Consider the following 23,207-nt stretch of genomic DNA (forward strand, 5'->3'; position numbering starts at 1 on the left):
TATACTTAAATATTAAGTATTATATATATTATTATATAAATGTACAATATTTTTACACATGTAATTTACTATTACCATACACTTGTTAGGATAAGGATTATTTGCTTCTTTAGTCCTTTTACTTTTCTTTAATCGATAATTAGACTTTCACCCTATATGCAATTTAATCCTTTTATCAATTACTCTTAATTCACATAAATTCACCTAACCAAAACCTAATTAACTACACAATTAACTTGTTTGTTTTTATTAGGATAAGGATTATTTGTTTATTCTTTATTAAAAATATTTACGAATCCATTTTGCGAAAATGGAGACCCAAAAATACACTTTCCAATACCTGTGACTATCGGGTTGTTGCACTTTTCTTGTAATTTTTATGTTTTTAGAATCTTAGAACTAAATACTACCCAACCCATGTCAAAATTTTAGAAATTTTTGGATTTATAGATGTTGTTCATGTTGAATAATTAGAATATTAGGGACTAAATTGATAGATTTTTAAGATAGAATTAAAAAAGGATTGAATTGTGGAATAAATTGTAAATTTTGAGTATTTAAATTGTAAAAATCTAGGCATTTGAGTGAAATTAGAGAGTTGAATTTAGTTTAAAGTGGAAATTGAATGAAAATATAGGATTAATTGTGAAGAAATAAAGTTAGTCTCGGTTTAGGGACTAAATTTAAATTTAGGAAAATGTTGAATAAAAATTAAAATATTTAATATGAAATTGAATTGTGTTGTATTGATGAATTTTAATTGTTTTAATTTCATAGCAAACATTGTGCCAGAAACATCGACTAAGAAAGGAAAAGACAAAGTCGACGAGGAGTAGCTCGGAAGTTTTGGTTTGTATTTCTATAAAAGAATTTAATTATTAATTGTTATATTTTAATTTAAATGTTTATGGTAAGTAATTAAGGTGAGTATTAGTATTTTGATATTGAATTGAATTTATATGTATATGTGATATGAAAATTGAATATTGGATATATGTTGTACTAGAAAATGAATTGAAACCCTATTAACTGTATTGGGCTGAGTCGGATATGGATGGCATGCCATATGATTGGAAGAGTTCAGGGATACTTCGACTTCGAATCCATGAGACACTAAGTGTCAAATTATTACTTCGGATAAATTTGATAAGGTACTGGGTACCAATTTACTTTGGCATGGACGATGAGGCACTGGGTGTCAATTGATTGCTTCGAATTATCCAATGAGTCACTGGATGCCAAACTGGTGTGTTTTGGTTGGATCTGTGTATCTGTCCGAGTTCGTGTCATGTTAATAGGGGTTATTGAATAAAATAGTATTATGATTGATATTAAGTGGTGATCTGAAATATGGTTAAAGACATATGATTTGTGTATTTATGAATTGAATATGATGAACAATATTGTTGTTCAAATGATTTGTGTTCATATTGCAAAAAAATGTAACATCCCGATTTTGGGCTTAGTCGGAACAGTGGTTACGGGACCACAAATCCGATGAGAAAAATTTCATTTTTATTATATTTTTATGGTCTAATATTTCACAGAATGATTTCGTGAAAATTTCGTTCGAAAATTTCGACGTTTGGGCACTCAATTTAGTAAAAAAAACTAAATTGTCAAAAATGCAAAAGTTGAGTTTTACATGTTGGAGGTGTCTAATTGTCATAAAATTTTAAATAGGATGTCCGTAAATTATAATTAAACCATTGTATAACTTTTTGGACAAAAATATCATTGGTTGGGTAAAATTTGAAAAAATAGTAAAAACGGCATTTTAGTCATTTAGGGGTAAAATAAATTAAAAGACAAATTTTAAACCCCAAATGTGTCACTTTCTTCTTGCTACAGAAGAATGTACCAAGAGCAGCCATGGTTAGGGTTTGGCAAAGCTTCCAAGCTTAATAGTAAGTGATTCCGAGCTCCGTTTTTAATGTTCTATATATTTTTAAAATCCCGGTAACATAATCTGCTCATTTCTACCATTATTTTGAGCTAGGATTTATGTTTAAAAATTTACCCATGAATGCTATGCATGCATTTTGATGTTTAATGGTAGAATATGAAGCTTGAAATTGTGTTAAACAACTTTTGCTAAGCGATTTTACGTGAAAACGAGTAAAACGACATAATTGGTAAAAATACCTAATGCTCATAAGTACATGATAGAGTGAGAATTTGATGTTGCTATAGAAGGTAAAAATGATAAGCTAATAGGAAGAAGTTTAATTTCCAAACCTTGGGGCAAAAGTGCAAATATGCAAAAGTTTAGGGGTCAAAATGCAAATTTGTAAAAATATGATTTTTAGACCCATATGAATAGTGTGACTAATTAGTAGGCTAAATATGATATTATATATCAAGGAAATCGAGATTTGGGCTTAAATCAGGAAAATACAAGGTTATGGACTAGAATAGTAAATTGCCGTTTCTGGATCCGAGGTAAGTTCGCGTGATTTAATAAGCCTATTATTCATGTTATTATTGATATACATGAAATATATTTTTTTATAATTGTATTGAATTTGAGGTTAATAGAAATTTGATGGAATATGATATTTAAAAGAAATGGGTAATTGCCGAGAATATGAGATCTTGCATATGATTGTCCTGTTTGCATGAGTGGTTGTGCTAAGAGATAGCACAGGTACGTACTCGAAACTCTTGAGTACATGTTTGACATGTGAAATGAAATGAACTTGTGAAGAGAGTGCAAATGAAATAAGTTTTAGTATTGTTCAATTAATGGACACAAATGGTGATTTGTGGTTGATAAATTGAGATTAAATGAGGAAATCTCGGTTGAACCTTCGGAATGAAAAAAACGTGGTGCTAAGTGGATATACCATGGTTATACGTGTAACGTGGTGCTAAGTGGGTATACCACTATTACAAATATTGATACATGTAACGTGGTGCTAAGTGGATATGCCACGGTTACATATATTGATTCATTAAAGTGGTGCTAAGTGGATATACCACGGTTAAACATGTAACGTGGTTCTAAGTGGATATGCCACAGTTAAACATGTAACGTGGTGCTAAGTGGATATGCCACGGCTATATATATTGATTCATTAACGTGGTGCTAAGTGGATATACCATGGTTAAACATGTAACGTGGTGCTAAGTGGATATGCCACGGTTATACATGTTAATTTGAAAAGTGGCGCTAAGTGCGTATGCCACAATTACATGTTAGCCAAATAGTGTGGAGCTATGTGTTAAAACCACCGGATATTATTACTTTCCGAAGTGTTCATCGGGAGAAACAAGTTTGCTAAAAGAAATTTAATGTGAAAAAAAAATGTGGGATAATACCAGAATATGAATATATGAGTTTTGAATTATGAGTTAGATATGTGTAGCGACGTAAAAATTTTGGTTTCGGTCGCTAATTGTGGTGATTTATTGAAAATTTGAAAACTTGAAGTTTGATTTTAAAATAAAGAGGGAGTCGCCACTGATCCTTTTTCCTAGGTGTGATCGGACACTTATTAGATTCATTTTTAAAACAAAAGGAAAGCTGAATTTAGGTCTACGTTAAAAGCCAGAGAAAAATTGGGGTTCGGGAGTCAGTTACGCGCGAGAAAGGTATTAGCACCCTCGCGACGCCCAAAATTGGTATCTCGTAAACATGTGTTGTCTAGATTTTAAAAAATACGAGTTCAATGTAACATTTAGTCGAGATCCGATTAAAAAGATGAGAAATTTTCAATTCTTTGGATTTTTGAGAAGGACATACCGTTTTAACACGAGTCAATTGATGTTCATCCAACATAGCGATGAAATCAGCGACTTTGTATTAAACCGACATGTTGCCTTATGTATTAAAATTAATTAGAAAAAGATTCCAAAAGTAAGAATTTAAAATAATAAATGATGTGAATAATGACATTATGAATAAAAAATATTAACATGGGATACTAGAACATTAGAATTTAAAATAATAAATGATGTGAATAATGACATTATGAATAAAAAATATTAACATGGGATACTAGAACATTCAAATAACAATAACAATGACATTTGCAAAAGAAATAAAGACAAATCATGAATAAATACAAAATATACTTAGTAATAATAATAGCAGATAATATGTACATAAGATGTCATGTAAAAATATAATGTACGACATATATACATGACGTATGAAAATATAATGCCTAAAAGGTACATATGTGTAATAATATGAAATATATATATATGTATATATACATAGTACAGATGAATGTATACGATATATATTAGGAATATAAAAAAAACATGTATTTATACACTAATAATCATAATAAAAGATGTATGTACACCAGATAGTACATAATATTGAAATAATATAATAAGTGGCAATAGTGAAAATAATAAATATAATAATGAATAATATGATATACGAAAATAATATTAATATAAAAGTATATATACATACGTATAATAAAATATATGTACTAATATATAATAAAATATAATATATACATAGTATGGTATTAAAACATAGATATAAAAATATAATACTAAAATATTAATGTATAGCATCTGTTAAGAAGAATGTACACATAAGAATATATACATATATATATATATTAAAACATACACGTAATAATATTATTTAAAGAAATACATATTGGAAATGTCTATACATAATATGGGATTAAAAAAATATATACATAAATAATAATAAGTAATGAATAAATATAATGAAAATAGTAAATATAGAAGTAAAAAAGGAAAATATAATATATACACAAAAACTAAGTATAATAATGATATAAAGAAAATAAAATAATAATATGTTAAAAATAAATAATAAATATAATAATGTGAAATAGTAAAAAGTATGTTCATACGTATATAATAAAAAATATATTAATAATACTAATAATAATAATACAACAACGATAAATAAATGTAAACATAATAATACAAAACATCAAAATTAATTAATTTAATAGTAAAGAAGTGAAAATAAACTAAAAGAGGACTAAAATTGAACAAGAAACAAAGTTTTGGGGCTGATTCGAAACAAAAATAAAAAGAAAAGGATGAAATTATAATATGTGTGCAACTTGGAGGGGTCAAAAGTACGATAAATCCCTCTGGTCAAAACGCAGTGCAGCACGAGGACCAAATTGCAAATCACGGCATATTTTGAGTCAAATTAAAATAATTAAAAACTTGATTGGAAGATAATAAAAATGCGGAAGGGCCAAAAGCGCAATTAGCCCTTCCGCACCAAAACACGCGGATCCTAGGCCGGACGGGTTGGGTCGCGGGTCAGACATAATGTTTAAAGGGTGAAACGACGTCGTTTTGATTCCTTATAAAAGTAAAATTTTGACCTTTTTATTTTTATTTTTGCTGCTGCTTCTAAAAAAAAGGGAGAAAGCTCTCCTCTTTCTATGGCCTGGGCGATTTCAGGCCATGCTCCGGCCAGACTTCCGGCGACGTGCCGTCGCCGTTCTCCGCACGCGTGGCCGGAAATTAAAAAAAAGGTAATTTTCTTCCCTTTTTTTAATGTTTCTTTTTTATTTAAATATTTATTATGAAAATATTTATTTTTTTAAAAAATAAATAAAGAAAATAAATTCTAAAATACAAGAATGAAATATGTAAAAGAAAAGTAATCACCTTAAATGCTCGATTTTTTTGTGTTGTTCGATTCACTGTTCTTGTATTTGAAAATATAGTGTATGTATTAGAACTTGCCGAAAAAAAAAGAAGTTTACAGTTTTTGATTTGGGTTTTTATAACCCTTTTACACATATTTTTTATTATATCTGTCTTGTCTTCTTTCTTGCTTGCAGGGTATGGGTGAAGATGACAGAGGCATGGTAGTACAGAGGAGCAGGTGGCCGACATGGTGGCATGGAGAGCTGGTGAGCAAGTGGGAGAGGCAGGGGGTTGGTGCGCAAGTGGGGTTCGGGTTTCTGAATGCTGAGTTTAGGTTATTGGGCTAGGGTAGTTGGGCTTCAAGTTTAGTTGTTTAGGCTTAGTTTAGGATGAGATGGGTATGGGTTTTGAGTAGGTTTAGTTATTGGGTTTTGGGGTGGCCCAAAATTGGCCTGTACAATATGTGATTGAATTTTTGATAAGATGAATATGGATAAGTATTATCTTGAAAGTTGATAATAAGAAATTTTAGTGAAGGAATGAAATTTGGGATAAACAGTCTAAAACAGCATCAGGGGAGTGACTTTGAAAAATCACCAAAAATAGTACAAGTTGAACTAGAAGTGGAATGAGATATGGAATTAAAGCTTATTTAATCTATTTTCATATAAAAGAAATATAAAAACAAAGGAGTTCTGTATTTTGAGATATTTATATTTTTGTAAGACTGGTTCTGACTGATTTCGTGATCCCCTATTCTGAATTGTAAAAATCATTAAAAATTGTACAAAAATAGGTAAGGAACATAATTTATTTGGTTGGATTAATTATTGAATTTATTTTCAGAATAAAGAAACTAGAACCTCATTTGAATTTGGTAGGAAAAGTTAATTAAATTTTAGTGAAAAGTGGTGGAAGCTGTCAAACAACAAAACATGGGAGACTTTAAATAATAAACTGTACTTATTTGCTGGACCAAAAATTCTGAAAATTTTATGGTGGAAATATATATGAGTCTAGTTTCTTGGAAAATTTATGGATCTTAATTTGAAGTTCTGTAGCTCCAGATATAAATGATTTAGTGACTGTGACTCAAGAAAACAGCTTAACCAGAACATATGTAAATGTACAATTGGGATAGTTTTACTATGGAAAGCATGTTAATAAATTGCTTATTATTTTCTTGCAAGCTTACTAAGCGTAAAGCTTACCCCCTCCTTTCCATTTCTTTTAGTGTTGTCAGGTTAACTCGGGGTTGGAGATCGTTAGAGGCAGCATCACACTATCAAGCCAACACCTTAACAGTATAAACACATATACTAGAATTATCAAGTGAGTGGCATGTATAGGGACCTAGTTTTATAATATGTGTTATTATAATTTGGCCAAATATATTAGTCTTTAGTGGGCTAATGATTCTAACTTATAAATCTAGCTATTCATGTTATGTCTGATATTGGTGATGTGCATATGCTTGTTTGCCATGCATGGTTGGTAATATGTTATGTGTTGTTGTAAGAATGTCATGCTTGTGTCTTGATTGTGAATATATAATTACTCAAATATGCCATGTCAATTGCTATGAAAATGTATAAGTGTATGTAGGTAATTAAGGGTGACAATTGGCTTGGAAAATAGCCTTGAAATTGACCACACGGCCCAATCCACACGGGCGTGTGACTCTTCGAAGCAAGAAAATTAGTTAAGTTGCCCAAAGATTTTCAAAGTTCTTGGTTTTGTCCCGAATCACCCCAATGTATGTTATAGGTTTCGAAGACCTATATAAGGGACGATATGCATGTGTTCGAGATGTTTTAATTTTTGGTGAAATTTTGTGGCCCAATTTTGCATGTTGTGAATGTTTAAGTCTGGTAACGCCTCGAACCCTGTCCCGACTTTGGATACGGGTGAGGGGTGTTACATTTAGTGGCATCAAAACTATGGTTTAGTCAGTTCTCGAACTAACCTAGCATGTGTAAAAGTTCAACTATACATGCCACCAATCCGTGATAGTGTGATGTCTCCCGACGCGTATGAGAGCCACTTTATTTAGACAAAGGTACTCTCCAACCGAGCTACACTGACCATGTTGAATGTGATGCTAAAATATTCGAGTAAAGTATAGTTATGACGAACTGAAACTTGGAAAGGTATGAATGAAGATTCATGAAATGTGTACATGGTGAAATGAGTTTATCTATGATTAATAGATAATTCCATGATGTATATGATCGATTTATTTAAACAAATGCATGTGTTTGAGTAACTTATCAAAAATATTGATAAGATGAATATTCATGTATATTGGTTGGGATGATTATGATTGGTAAGCTCGTATAACTTGAGTAATTGTATTAAATTGCTGAGACTGATATATATGATTGTAATGATATGTATATGATGATGTGTAAGATGAAAGTTTAGACTGTGATATACTTATCCATGTTTGTTTGGCCCTTATATGATATTATGTGCTTGACTTGTCTGATTTAATGAATGGATAAGTAAGATTATCTAGAAAACATGGAAATACATGTAGGAAACATGGAAATACATGTATAAGTACACTTGTTTAAACGAGATAACTGGAAAGTGAGTGTAAAATCAATATGAATGTTAGTTACTCGAAATGAATGACATGATTGAAATATGATTACTATGATGAAAACTGTGTTACATGTATATGAGAGTTGAGTCAAAGGGCCTACGACCCCCTCCCCTTTACCAAAGTGGTGTTTTATAATGGAAATTCCTGAGATTTATGTTGAATGAGTTTCTAGGTGAGAAACCAAAGAGTTCAATGATGGAATAGTTATAAGCATGATTAGAGATTGAAAGTGGGTTGATAAGTACAAACATGAGCTAGAAAGATATCGGATTGACCGAAAGATTGTTTAATTTTCGTAACATCACAGTTAGCGAAAAAGGTTAATTTTGGTAAAACGATCTATCCTAGTATGATGTCGAGAAATGTATTGATTGAAATTCTCTCATGAATTGGTTTTCTTAGTAAATGAAATATTATGGAATTTGGTACAGCAGAAACAGTTAAAGGAATAATGTTCGAAATATGAAATGTCCAAGCATGGTAATTACAGTGAACAATTTGTGATTGTCTCTATTAAGATATGGTATGAGACTATCTGACACCGAAAATATTATTGGGGCTATCTAATCCCTAATGAATTCTTATATTATGAAAATTTTCCCTAATCTTAACGTTAGACGAATGTGTTGTCAGTCTGATTGGATTATAATTTGCATGGTTCTGTTTTTCTCTAGTATTTTGTTATATTCCGCCTGTTGGGAATCGATGAGAAATTGTGTATGGGGCCATGATTCTATTTCTACCGATCATTGCTCTGATTTTATATTTGAGAAGCATATAGTTCCGGTCATATTTGTTGTCAGTGGTTTAGAATGATGTTATTCTGGATTTATTTTCTTTAAAAAAAAACATTGGGGTCTTTCATATTTTTATGAGTCTGGTTCTCAGTCTTCTAATGCAGTGCTGTAAATGGGATTTCCTTATCATGGATTTCTTTATCTTGGATTTCCTTATTCTGGGCTTTTCCATTTCAGATTTCTCTATCTTGGGTTTTCTGGATATTTTATCTTGTAACTTGTTGATCATGACTTGCACTTAGAGCATGACCTCTAACTTGTGATTGATGTATATAAAGAACAAGTATGACAATACCTCTGAATTGATCTTGATAATGTGGTGAAATTTCAAGTCCCAATGTGTATGGTGGATTTCCTTTCTCAAGTAAGTTAATTAGAGTTAATGTATTCAGTTGAGGTATCAGTATTACTTATGTTAATGCATTTGTTATGGTCTTCGATTGGCATGATGAGTGAATTTGGAATGATGCATGTTGAATCATTCTGTTGACTAGAAGAGAGAATTTCTTGAAATATCAATTACGGATGAATAAGGTCGACTTGATTGTTCAATCTGTATGGAATATATGTCTAAAATTTAATAAGATGTGCATGCTTGAGAATAAGATTTTATTTCTTCACGGGTAAAAAGACGAATAGTCTAATTAAGAAGTGTATGCTTCCTAGAAGAATCGTATGCAATACGAAGATCTGATATTGATAATGTGAAGATAATCTAGGTATTAAAAAAATGTTGAAACGATCATTGTTTATCTTTGAGTACAAATTATTAAAATGTTGAAAGTTTAAAGATGTATAGCAAGAATCATCAGAATTATTTTTGCCGTTTGGGAATTAGAATGGAAATAGAAAAGGTTAATATGGATTTTCTTGTCTGGATCATTCCTATCCTTGAAAGAGGAAAGTGTTATGTAGCATTGTTAAATGTTATGAGATGTGTAAATTATGTTGGTATACCCGAATGTCTGCTCACCATATTCATAGAATTTCGTCTTTATGAATTTTGGATATCATAGAATTTTAATCTCCACTAATCGGATTGAGATCCAGTTTCATATCATGATTTCTTTGGAAAGCCAGAAGAGGCTTGAAATAAAAAGTAGCTGAGGGTTGAATTGACAAATAATTGGACTGTGTGAAATTATAAAGAGTATGAGGTTGAGATGAACTGACTAGTTTTACAATTCAAATCTGAAAAGATTCAGGTGCGAATGTATATGTAACATGATGGTATGGATCAGACTTTTGAGTACATGAGCTTTCTGGTAGAGATTAAGTTTCAGTAAAAGTATTGTAAAGTGAATACCACTTATGATTTTTGTATGTAAAATTTAAAGAGATAGATAGTAAAAGTTTAGCCTGAGTGAAAGTTCTTTGACATCGATTATAGGATTGAGGAATCGAAGTGAAAAACCAAAACCACTTTTCTGGTGAGATTTTCGGGGACGAAAATCCCTAAAGGGGGGAGAAATGTAACATCCCGATTTTGGGCTTAGTCGGAACAGTGGTTTCGGGACCACAAATACGATGAGAATATTTTCATTTTTATTATATTTTTATGGTCTACGATTTCATGGAATGATTTTGTGAAAATTTAGTTCAAAAATTTCGACGTTTGGGCACTCAATTTAGTAAAAAGGACTAAATTGTAAAAAGTGAAAAACTTGAGTTTTACATGTTAAAGGTGTCTAATTGTAATGAAATTTTACATGGGAGGTCCTTAAATGATAATTAAACCATTGTATAACTTTTTGGACAAAAATGTCCTTGGTTGGGTAAAATTTGAAAGAATAGTAAAAAAGGCATTTTGGTCATTTAGGGGTAAAATGAATTAAAAGATAAATTTTAAACCCCCAATGTGTCCCTTTCTTCTTGCTACAGAAGAATGTACCAAGAGCAGCCATGGTTAGAGTTTTTTCAAGCTTCTAAGCTTAATAGTAAGTGATTCCGAGCTCCGTTTTTAATGTTCTATGTATTTTTGAAATCCCGGTAACATAATCTGCTCATTTCTACCATTATTTTGAGCTAGGATTTATGTTTAAAAATTTACCCATGAATGATATGCATGTATTTTGATGTATAATGGTAGAATATGAAGCTTGAAATTTGTTAAACAACTATTGCTAAGCGATTTTACGTGAAAACGAGTAAAACGACATAATCGGTAAAAATACCTAATGTTTATAAGTACATGTTAGAGTGAGAATTTGATGTTGCTATAGAAGGGAAAAATGATCACCATGTCATAAAACATAAGAAAATAGGAAGAAGTTTAATTTCCGAACCTTGCGACAAAAGTGTAAATATGCAAAAGTTTAGGGGTCAAAATGTAAGTTTGTAAAAATATGATTTTTAGACCCATATGAATAGTGTGACTAATTAGTACGCTAAATATGATATTATAGATCAAGGAAATCGAGATTTGAGCTTAAATCGGGAAAATACAAGGTTATGGACTAGAATAGTAAATTGTCATTTCTGGATCCGAGGTAAGTTCGTGTGATTTAATAAGCCTATTATTCATGTTATTATTGATATACATGAAATATATTTTTTTATAATTGTATTGAATTTGATGTTAATAGAAATTTGATGGAATATGATATTTAAAAGAAATGGGTAATTGCCGAGAATATGAGATCTTGCATATGATTACCCTGTTTGCATGAGTGGTTGTGCTAAGAGATAACACAGGTACGTACTCGAAACTCACGAGTACATGTTTGACATGTGAAATGAAATGAACTTGTGAAGAGAGTGCAAATGAAATAAGTTTTAGTATTGTTCAATTAATGGACACAAACGGTGATTTGTGGTTGATGAATTGAGATTAAATGAGAAAATCTCGGTTGAACCTTCGGAATGAAAAAAACTTGGTGCTAAGTGGATATACGACGATTACAAATATTGATACATGTAACGTGGTGTTAAGCGGATATGCCATAGTTACATATATTGATTCATTAACGTGGTGCTAAGTGGATATACCACGGTTAAACATGTAACGTGGTGCTAAGTGGATATGCCACGGTTACATATATTGATTCATTAACGTGGTGCTAAGTGGATATACCACGGTTAAACATGTAACGTGATGCTAAGTGGATATGCCACGGTTACATATATTGATTCATTAATGTGGTGCTAAGTGGATATACCACGGTTAAACATGTAACGTGGTGCTAAGTGGATATGCCACGGTTATACATGTTAATTTGAAAAGTGGCGCTAAGTGCGTATGCCACAATTACATGTTAGCCCAATAGTGTGGAGCTATGTGTTAAAACCACCGGATATTGTTACTTTCCGAAGTGTTTACCGGGAGAAATAAGTTTGCTAAAAGAAATTTAATGTAAAAAAAATGTGGGATAATACCGGAATATGAATATATGAGTTTTGAATTATGAGTTAGATTTGTGATTGAATTTTTGATAAGATGAATATGGATAAGTATTATCTTGAAAGTTGATAATAAGAAATTTTAGTGAAGGAATGAAATTTGGGATAAACAGTCTAAAACAGCATCAGGGGAGTGACTTTGAAAAATCACCAAAAATAGCACAAGTTGAACTAGAAGTGGAATGAGATATGAAATTAAAGCTTATTGAATCTATTTTCATATAAAAGAAACATAAAAAACAAAGGAATTCTGTATTTTGAGATAATTATATTTTTTTAAGACTGGTTCTGACTGATTTCGTGATCCCCTGTTCTGAATTGTAAAAATCATTAAAAATTGTACAAAAATAGGTAAGGAACATAATTTATTTTATTGGATTAATTATTGAATTTATTTTCATAATAAAGAAACTAGAACCTCATTTGAATTTGGTAGAAAAAGATAATTAAATTTTAGTGAAGAGTGGTCGAAGCTGTCAAATAGCAAAACATGGGAGAATTTAAATAATAAACTGTACTTATTTGCTGGACCAAAAATTCTGAAAATTTTATGGTGGAAATATATATGAGTCTAGTTTCTTGGAAAATTTATGGATCTTAATTTGGAGTTTCGTATCTTCAGATATAAATGATTTAGTGACTGTGACTCAAGAAAACAGCTTAACCAGAACATGTGTAAATGTACAATTGAGATAGTTTTACTATGGAAAGCATGTTAGTAAATTGCTTATTATTTTCATGCGAGCTTACTAAGCGTAAAGCTTACCCCCTCCTTTCCATTTCTTTTAGTGTTGTCAGGTTAACTCGGGGTTGGAGATCGTCGGAGGCAGCATCACATTATCAAGCCAACACCTTGACAGTATAAACACATATACTAAAATTATCAAGTGAGTGACATGTATAGGGACCTAGTTTTATAACATGTGTTATTATAATTTGGCCAAATATTTTGGTCTTTAGTTAGCTAATGATTCTGACTTATAAATCTAGCTATTCATGTTATGTCTGATATTGGTGATGTGCATATGCTTGTTTGCCATACATGGTTGGTAATATGTTATGTGTTGTTGTAAGAATGTCATGCTTGTGTCTTGATTGTGAATATATAATTACTCAAATATGCCATGTCAATTGCTATGAAAATGTATAAGTGTATGTAGGTAATTAAAGGTGACAATTGGCTTGGAAAATAGCCTTGAAATTGACCACACGGCCCAATCCATACGGGCGTGTGACTCTTCGAAGCAAGAAAATTAGTTAAGTTGCCCAAAGATTTTCAAAGTTCTTGGTTTAGTCTCGAACCACCCCAATTTATGTTATAGGTTTTGAAGACCTATATAAGGGACGATACGCATGTGTTCGAGATGTTTTAATTTTTGGTGAAATTTTGTGGCCCGATTTTGCATGTTGTGAATGTTTAAGTCTGGTAACGCCTCGAATCCTATCCCGATGTTGGATACAGGTGAGGGGTGTTACAAAAGCTATCTAGAATAATAAATGATAAAAATTGAATGTGTTATAAGTACCTTATTTATGAATTGAATAATTGTATGACTATAGTTATTGTATGTTACATTATTTTACCTTTAAGCATTCGGATTATAGAAATACCACTGAGTTTATACTCAGTATACGGTTTGTTTTCCGTGCACAGGTTTGGTACTTAAGAGTTGATTGTTGATTCAGCATCCATCAACGATCCTGATCTCAAACGTGGTGATGTATATTTCTTTTTGTGTCGGCATGTACATAGGGCGTTTAAATGCTAACTATTTTGTGGATTGATTGTAAATATGATTATAAGTTAATTTTGGGTTGGTTATATATATATGTTTATGTTTGAGATCATAATATGTCATGTTAAAATTGATGTCCAAATGGGTAAAATATAGGTAATTTAAGTTAAAATTGGCATGTTTATAAATTTGATTTGAATGAGGTCTTATTAATATATTTTGATAATAAAATTGTGGTACTTATGAGGGTACGCAGGTTAGGCACCTAGGATATCTATTTTGACATGTTTTGAACGTGTTTAATTGTGTTTTGAATTGGTTGAATAAATGATTTGAAATATTTGTATTTGATTTGTTAAGTCCGGTAATACTCCATAACTATGTTCCAGCGACGGTTAAGAATTAGGAGTGTTACATTAAGTTACCACTCAACTAAAGTATTATTTTAATTTTTTATATATATTTTTATTCCAAAATATACAATATATCCTTCATCAGTTGTATATCGTACATATTTCATGTTATTATGATTAATTAGTTTCATTATTTATTGAATTTTATTTTTAAACACATATTTATATTTTAAATTTGTGATTTCCACGCAGGGGCGAAACTAGGGGGTTGGTAGGGGCCCCGACCCACCTCAAATGGAAAATTTTCCATTTAGGCCCTTTGAAAATTTGAAAATTTGAAATTAATAAAGGTAAAATTATACTTAGGCCCTCCTAAAAATGATGAAAATTTGATTTACCCATTTAAAATTTATAAAGATATAGGTTATTAAAATGGTAAAATTATATTTTTACTGTCGTAAAAATTACAATTTAATTTTAACCCCCTAAAAATTTTTTCTAACTTTGTCCATGTTTCCATGAGTGATAGAATTTTTAATATTTATATTTTTTTTATAAAAGAAAATTTATATGCTTTAGAAATAGTCAAAAACCAAATCATAAGTTAAACTGAAAAATAATACATAATAAGCGGAAATAAAAGAATATTTCCGCTGCCGGGGTTCGAACCCGGAAATTCAACAACTAGAATTTTAACCATCGTGCTACAGCGGATTCTTCGTTTACAAATTGCAACGTAAATTATATATCCTGTGTTAGACAAAAGGCCAGCCATCAAAATATATGTTATTTTTTATTCATGAGATAAAATATTTTTATTCCATATAACAAACTAAAAGAAATATTATTTTTTCATTCGTCCAAAAAACATTATTATTAACTACTTTAGTAATTAAAATATTAAAATTTGATTGAAAGTGATAATGGAACTTATCCTTTTAGCTATTAATTAAATGAAAATATTTAACTTTTTAGATAAAGTCATGCTAATTTATCACTCAATCTGAGTTTTATTTAAATAATTTTATACATATTTATTTTAATATACATAATTTATTATCTCAATCTAATACATATTTCATGTTATCATGATTAATTATTTATTGAATATTATTTCTAAACATACATCTTTATTTTAAAATGCACAATATATCATTCATCATTTATATATCATACGTATTTCATGTTATTATAATTAATTAATTTTATTATTTATTAAATATTAATTTTAAACACATATCTATATTCTAAATCCATAATTTGCAATAGAATTTTTAATATTTATAATTTTATATGTTTTAGAAAACTTCAAAAACCAAATCAATCATAAATTAAGCTGACAAATATCATGCAAAAATTTTCATTTCTGCTGCCGGGATTCGAACCCGGAAATTTCTCAATAGAATTTTTAACCATTGTGCCACAGCGGATAACTTCGACATTGCAACATATGTTATATATCCTGTAGTATAGAAGAGGCGCTCTACCAAAATATATGTCATTTTTGATTTAATGAGATAATATATTTTTATTTTTATTGGTCCAGAAAAAAGAAATATTATTAACTATTTTAGTAATTAAAATATTCGAAAAAGAAATCCCGAATCAGATCTTTTAGATATTAATTAAACGAAAATAGAAGACTTTTTTAAATGTTTGCCAGAATTTGAATATTGAATGTTAATCTATATATCTTTTAGTGGTAATTTTTTTATTGAAATACCAGTAAAACTGTAATTACTATCATATATTGTTATACTTAAAATGGATATAAATATATGATGATGACAACCACCATAATTATATGAATGATACAATCAAAATATGGAGAGTTTTGACTATAACTTATATTTTTACACACCAACAAATTTATTTATTTATTTTTATTTTAAAAAATAAATTAATTTTTTTTAATTTTTGATTGAAAAGTGAGTTGTAATCCAAAATTAATAATTATTATACTTCTTTTGTTTTGGACATTTGGCAATATGACAAGGTACTTGAAGAACACCTCTTCGCTCAATATCAGTTGGTTAGTCACCAAGAAACATGTGGCTTGAGAGGTGATTCGAGTTGACCTCTCATCTTATTTGAAAGGATCATGTTTGACCATCCCTGTGAGCTAGCCATATACTTTCTATGAAAAAAATTAAAACGTTTAAAATAAAAAAATATAAAGATCAATTGTATAATTTAACTTAAAATTTTTGTTTGAAATGATAATTAACTTGTCACGTCAACTTATTATTACACTGTTAATGACAATTAATGACTCAGTGACTAAAATATAATATGAGATAAATAAAAGTGACTATTTTGATAATTTATTTTACCTTTCTTTTTGATGATTTTTTATATCCAAAGGAGGGGGAAACTTGAAAATAAGAAGGAAAATGTTAAAAAAACACCGCAAGTTGTATTTAATCGGAAAATTATGGCAGGTGAGAAATACTTATTGGTGGAGTAATCTTAAGCACCAATACGGGCATTATCTGCTTCATCTCATATCGTTCCTCAATAATCTCATTTATCTTACTTTCTCCGACTAGCTTAATTATTAGAAAGCATCTTAGCTCCCTCTTAATTCACCCCCTTTGAGCATCTCAGCCCAATTTCCACTTCAGAGTAACTAAAATCAACCTTAAATACTTAATATGAACTAATTTACATATTAATTAGAAATTGAATAAATATTAAAATACAATTTGAAATAAAATAGTTGTATTTTTCCTTTACTTTTAAACCCAAAATTAAATTCAACTTGAAAATTACAATATTGTAGATGAGCTAAATCTAATAATATTATTAACATATTTTATGTTTGCCCAAACTCAACATGACTTGAAATATGAGTCTAATATTTTGTTCAAGTCCGCCCATATTTGTATACAATTCACCTAACACTATTTTAGGCTTGATCATATTATATTTTTATTTTAAAAAAATACTAATATTTTTTGTAATTTAATATTTAATTAATTTAACATTTTTAAAGTATGTTTGGGTTATTATAAATTTACAAATTAGTTAATATATAAAAATAATGGAGTTGTGGATTAAAATATTTTTGATATATGATGTTTTGATGAAAACTTAGAGAAGTAAGCAGATGATGAAAAGATATGAGTTTTGATTTTGAAGGCCAACAAAGTGGCAATCATAAAGTGAAAGTTTTGAGATTGCCAAAAAAAGAAAGGTGAAGGTAGTGAATAAAAAGCAAGCGGCAAATCTATTTTTGCCCAATTAGCCCATAAATAAGACAAGAATTTAAGCATTAAATCTGTTATCTTTTTAAAGCAAAAAGGAAAGCTGGAATGTGTAATAAAATAAAATAATTTTAGGTGGAAGATATAAATAGATAAAAGAGTTAATTTAGTAAAAAGAAAAAGATTGGATTTGTGTTTTCATGATATCATAACTTGATATTTTTTTTTTTTGGTCATACAATAAACTAATTAAATTTGATTCTAGTCTCCCTTCTTCCTCTTTCTATTGGGGGAGTTTTATCATTTCCCACTTCTTGCTATTTATTTTCATTTCATTTACCTTCTTCTTTTTCCTTATGGGATTCCATCTCTAGAGCTCATTGTTTGAATACCCTCTCTTCTTCCTTCCTTTATTATCGTCATGGGGATCTGCCTCTCCACCACCAAGGTCTTTGGCGCAAGCAGCAACCCCTCCCCCGACCACCACGAAGAAAAGCAACCCGCCTCCTCCACAACAACGACCAATGCCAAAAAGGAGTCTCATAAGCCAACTGTTAAACATCAACAGCAGCAACAGTTCAAAGCCAAGCCTAGTTCGAGGAAACACGGTGGGAACGTGCCTTGTGGTAAGCGTACAGATTTTGGGTACCGTAAGGATTTTGAGAAGCGATACACAACTGGGAAATTGTTGGGGCACGGTCAATTTGGATACACCTACGTTGCCGTAGACAATGAAAATGGCGATCGCGTTGCCGTTAAGAAAATTGAGAAAATGAAGGTATTCTTTTCATGTTTTTATATTACTTCCTTTGATTGTCATATTCAAGATGGGATTTTTTTGAGGGTTTGGTAACTTAAAAGATGAGAATTTTAGGGTTAATTTGGATTGAATTTTCCATATTGGTGGGGGATGTGAGAAATTTAACTTCTATTTTGGATTCCTTATTGGTTATATATATATATATATTATTGATCACATTTGTCTGGATATGGGAAGCTGGAAGCCTTTCTCTTCTCTGTTTTTTAATGTAATGGGGATAGGTGGTCTTAACTAGAAGCATCATTGCCTAAGTAAGGACAAAATTTGGTAGGGATATGCAATAGTCTAGTTGAGCTATGATGATTTTGCATCTGTTTGGCAATCTTATTTATTACAGTTTTAAGATCTTGGTATGGAAAGATTGGATTATAGGATTTTGCAGCAGTTCAATTTGATTGACATCATAATTAAAGCTTCATGTGAAGCAGCAACCTTTAAGCTGCATTATTTTGTTGTTCGAATTGACACTAATTCGGTATAAGCATAGTGGGACTTATTTTTTACTCTTTCTCTTATTTTAAAACCCTGGGTTGCATGCAGATGGTTCTTCCAATTGCTGTTGAGGATGTCAAGCGAGAAGTCAAGATATTAGAGGCCCTGAAAGGCCATGGGAATGTGGTTCAATTTTATAATGCATTTGAGGATGATTCCTATGTATACATTGTTATGGAGTAAGTTTCTATATTTTATCTACAATTATGGCTGTTCATTCAGTTCCGGTTTTCTTTTAATTGTATCATTTTCTTTTTCTTGTCTTCTGATGTTCAATTTTGCCCAAAAGTTTTGTTTGCCTAGTGGTTCATATTTGGCCTTCTCCTCTAATATGATTTCATATTAATCCTTTTATATCTTGACTATCTTACATGTTGGTGCTATCTGATTCTAGGTTGTGTGAGGGTGGAGAGTTGCTGGACCGGATATTGGCCAAGTAAGGATACTAAAATTTTGATATTGTTACTCTTAAATAATGTGAATTTATGGACCAAATATGGTAGTCAATACTTTCTGTTAATGTTTTCAATAGTGTTACTTCCAGTAGTAACTTATGCTTGCCATCTTCTATCAGAAAGGACAGCCGCTATAGTGAAAAAGATGCAGCATTTGTTGTACGGCAGATGCTCAAAGTTGCTGCCGAATGTCATTTACATGGCTTGGTTCATCGTGACATGAAACCTGAGGTATGCTCAACTACATTAACATGGATAACTCATAAAACTTCCTCTTTAGGAAGTCATGCTGCATCTTTACGGTTTCCTCATTGTTTCTTGTCTGTAGAATTTCCTATTTAAGTCAACCAAAGAGGACTCACCTCTGAAGGCTACAGATTTTGGTTTGTCAGACTTTATCAGACCTGGTGAGTTGCATTTGCTAATTTTAGAATAATCATGCAACAAACATCAAAGCTATATAATCTTGAACTATGATTAAATGCAGGGAAGAGGTTTCAAGATATTGTTGGCAGTGCCTACTATGTTGCTCCTGAAGTATTGAAAAGAAAGTCAGGGCCGGAATCAGATGTATGGAATATTGGTGTAATTACCTACATTTTGCTTTGTGGGAAGCGGCCTTTTTGGGATAAGACCGAGGACGGTATATTTAGGGAGGTGTGGTACATTTCCTGATCATGGATCTTGATTTATTCTTTCATTGCTTTCTCTGGGTTTGTAATTTTACTTTATTATTATCAGATGTAGACTGGTGGTATGCCTGTTTCTACACCATGCTCATGTTACATGAACTGGTGGCCATACTTTTGGATACATGTGCACTCTATTTAATCCTTTGTTCTCTTTTTATGTATATGTCCATGAGGAAAGTTTCTGGATATTTTGTTCACCTTCCAAGTTACTTTAGCCTGTCTTAGATGTATTGTCTTATGGTTTTTGTTTATTTAATGCATTTACTTTCCGGAGAATTCATATGCAACTGTCTATAATTTCAGGTTTTGAAGAACAAGCCTGATTTTCGTCGTAAACCATGGCCAACAATTAGTGACAGTGCTAAAGACTTTGTGAAGAAGTTATTGGTGAAGGATCCCCGGGCTAGACTGACTGCTGCTCAGGCCCTATGTATGTCTTTAAATCATCTCATCTTAATTATTTATTTTTCCTTTTTTCTTTTAGCTCTATGAAATGTATGGTACCTTAGTACCTTACCTGTCAAGTTTACTACTAGCTGCTAAAACAAATCTTCTACTTTGCTATAATTTTATCCTTCTATTATTTATAGAATATCTGATTGGTTTCAATTTCTTCAGCACACCCATGGGTTAGAGAAGGGGGAGATGCATCTGAGATTCCTATTGATATATCTGTTCTGAGCAACATGCGGCAATTTGTGAAGTACAGTCGATTGAAGCAGTTTGCTCTGAGGGTAACCTAGTTTTTGTTTCTCTAAAAACCTTAGTGGAATATTTTATGGGCACAAGTGGCTATTGTTCCCTCCTTTGGTTGTTCATATCTTGACGTATAAGTGTTATTATTTTCATTATCCTGTAGGCATTGGCTAGCACACTTAATGAAGAGGAGATAGCTGATCTTCGGGATCAGTTTCATGCAATCGATGTGGATAAGAATGGTGTTATTAGTCTTGAAGAGATGAGACAGGTCAACATTTCTATCACATCTAACTTCTATAGTGTTTTTTACTTAAAATTTCAAACTAATAGGGATGGTTTCAGTGCAGGCCCTTGCTAAAGATCTTCCTTGGAAGTTGAAGGAGTCACGTGTCATTGAGATTCTTCAAGCGGTGACTACAGATTTCCTGTTCTTAATTTGAAGGTCTTCTTTTCTTTTCTTTGGTTTTGATTATTGTTTGTTTCCCTTGATCACACAGATTGATATCAACACAGATGGGCTTGTTGATTTCACCGAGTTCATTGCAGCAGCTCTACATGTGAATCAAATGGAAGAACATGATTCTGAAAAATGGCAGATGCGATCAGAGGCAGCTTTTCAGAAATTTGACGTGGATAGAGATGGGTTTATAACTCCAGATGAGCTTAGAATGGTAAGTAGTATATTTTGGTGTCAGTCCATTCATGACGTGAACCATGGGTTTGATAGTATTATATCATACGAAGTTGAATCGATGTGTTCAGGATGTCCTGATATCCAAAGTGGCCAATGTTATTTCTAGCAAATGTATCTCAACTTTTTTATGAAGAATGTGTTACTAGAATAGTAATTATGTTCCCTTATTCACAGTGTGCAATTGTTTTTGCAGCACACGGGCTTAAAAGGCTCCATTGACCCTTTGCTCGAGGAGGCTGACATCGATAGAGATGGAAAAATAAGTCTTGAAGAGTTTCGCCGACTTTTACGAACTGCAAGCATCAGTGCACGGCCTATTCCTAGTCACCGTATTACTTGGAAGTTATAAATTAAAATTGACATTTTGGGAGGGTTGATCAGCGGAGTGCGAGGGAAATGGAACATGTTCTGGATTTTGTGCTTGTTTGGTATCTCCATGAGCACCGTAAGGACTCTTGTTTCTACTCGAGTTTTGATTGATGGCATGTGCTTTGGTGAATCCACTTTTGAGAAGGGGGGATGGTGGCTCTGGTGAGACAAGTGGAGGTATATACATATATGGTCACTCTGTGTACATTTCTTTGGTTGGGTATTCCTTGTTTTACCCTCCCAAATTTGTAATGTGACTGTAGATAAATTTAGCAACGAAAATATGGAATTGATTTTTTTTAAACAACCTTACTCGCTACATGATATCGTTACTGACTTGTTGCTATATATATATATAAAAGATTGTGTTGAATAATGCTTTCAGTTGAGATCATCTCGATTTGAGAGTCTTTTAGTCCGACAGGACAGAAATGTTAGATCCAAAATTTATTTGTAAAAAAACAAGTGTTAACATTTTCTGCTCAACTTTTAGCTGGCGGCATGCTGGTAATAGAATACAAGCAAATTAAAACTCAGCACACTGTCTATCCAGCAGCAAGCAAAAGGCATTTGATTCCAATTGGTAACAAATCTGAACTGTCACGACAAACTCTTCAACTAACCAAGTATAATGACCCAGGACCCATTCAGACATTAAGCCTAACAATATACATATGAAGTAATTATTCAGCCATCACAAAATTGGACAATAGAAACTGGTACGTTGAATCCAACACCCACAATCTTGATATACCTTTTCTTGCGGCTTCATTGATGAAACTTGTCCTCATCTATTGGTGACCGGGAAGTTAACAGAGACTCAAACTTATGATCCCTTGTTGGCAAGTGTAATAACAGCGGTGGGACCTGTTGAATTCTAAAAAGTGGGTCCGCCGGTGTTTGAGAATATGAATATGTTTTTAGGATTGAAGTTATTCCGAAGGGCCAAGAGTATCGGTTTGAGGTTGAAAAAGCTGACTACTGTTCATGAATTCTCATTAAACTACCTTCCCTTTTCAAACCTTGCCACTACTCCTTGATGGCCTTTTGCTGGGTTTGTTTAGCATCGTTTACTCGTCAAATCAATTTTTCCACTCATAATTATTGTTAATCAGATAGCTTTTTATGTTGCAACTACTTGTCAAGCTAAGTTTTTCGGCTATTTTACATAACTAACCTCAAAAAAATAAATATTAACAAAAATAACCCTGTTTGAAAAATTATGACAGAAATACCCTGAAATCTACCATGCCGGACAGTGCCAACCATCTCACCGC

The 23,207-nt window shown here is 31.5% G+C and overlaps 1 protein-coding gene across 1 annotated transcript; it reads left to right on the plus strand.

Moving 5' to 3' along the window:
* The first annotated feature begins 17,858 nt into the window (after positions 1-17,858).
* LOC107897601 (calcium-dependent protein kinase 28) lies at positions 17,859-22,234 on the plus strand. Its single transcript, XM_016823099.2, has 12 exons — positions 17,859-18,487; positions 19,070-19,200; positions 19,416-19,457; positions 19,596-19,707; positions 19,805-19,883; positions 19,964-20,133; positions 20,472-20,598; positions 20,787-20,902; positions 21,028-21,135; positions 21,215-21,277; positions 21,365-21,538; positions 21,755-22,234. The coding sequence occupies exons 1-12, from the start codon at positions 18,131-18,133 to the stop codon at positions 21,908-21,910; spliced, it is 1,635 nt and encodes a 544-aa protein (XP_016678588.1). The 5' UTR covers positions 17,859-18,130; the 3' UTR covers positions 21,911-22,234.
* Positions 22,235-23,207: the final 973 nt, after the last annotated feature.

Source organism: Gossypium hirsutum, chromosome A10 (assembly GCF_007990345.1).
Source record: "Gossypium hirsutum isolate 1008001.06 chromosome A10, Gossypium_hirsutum_v2.1, whole genome shotgun sequence".
Classification (NCBI taxonomy): Eukaryota; Viridiplantae; Streptophyta; class Magnoliopsida; order Malvales; family Malvaceae; genus Gossypium; species Gossypium hirsutum.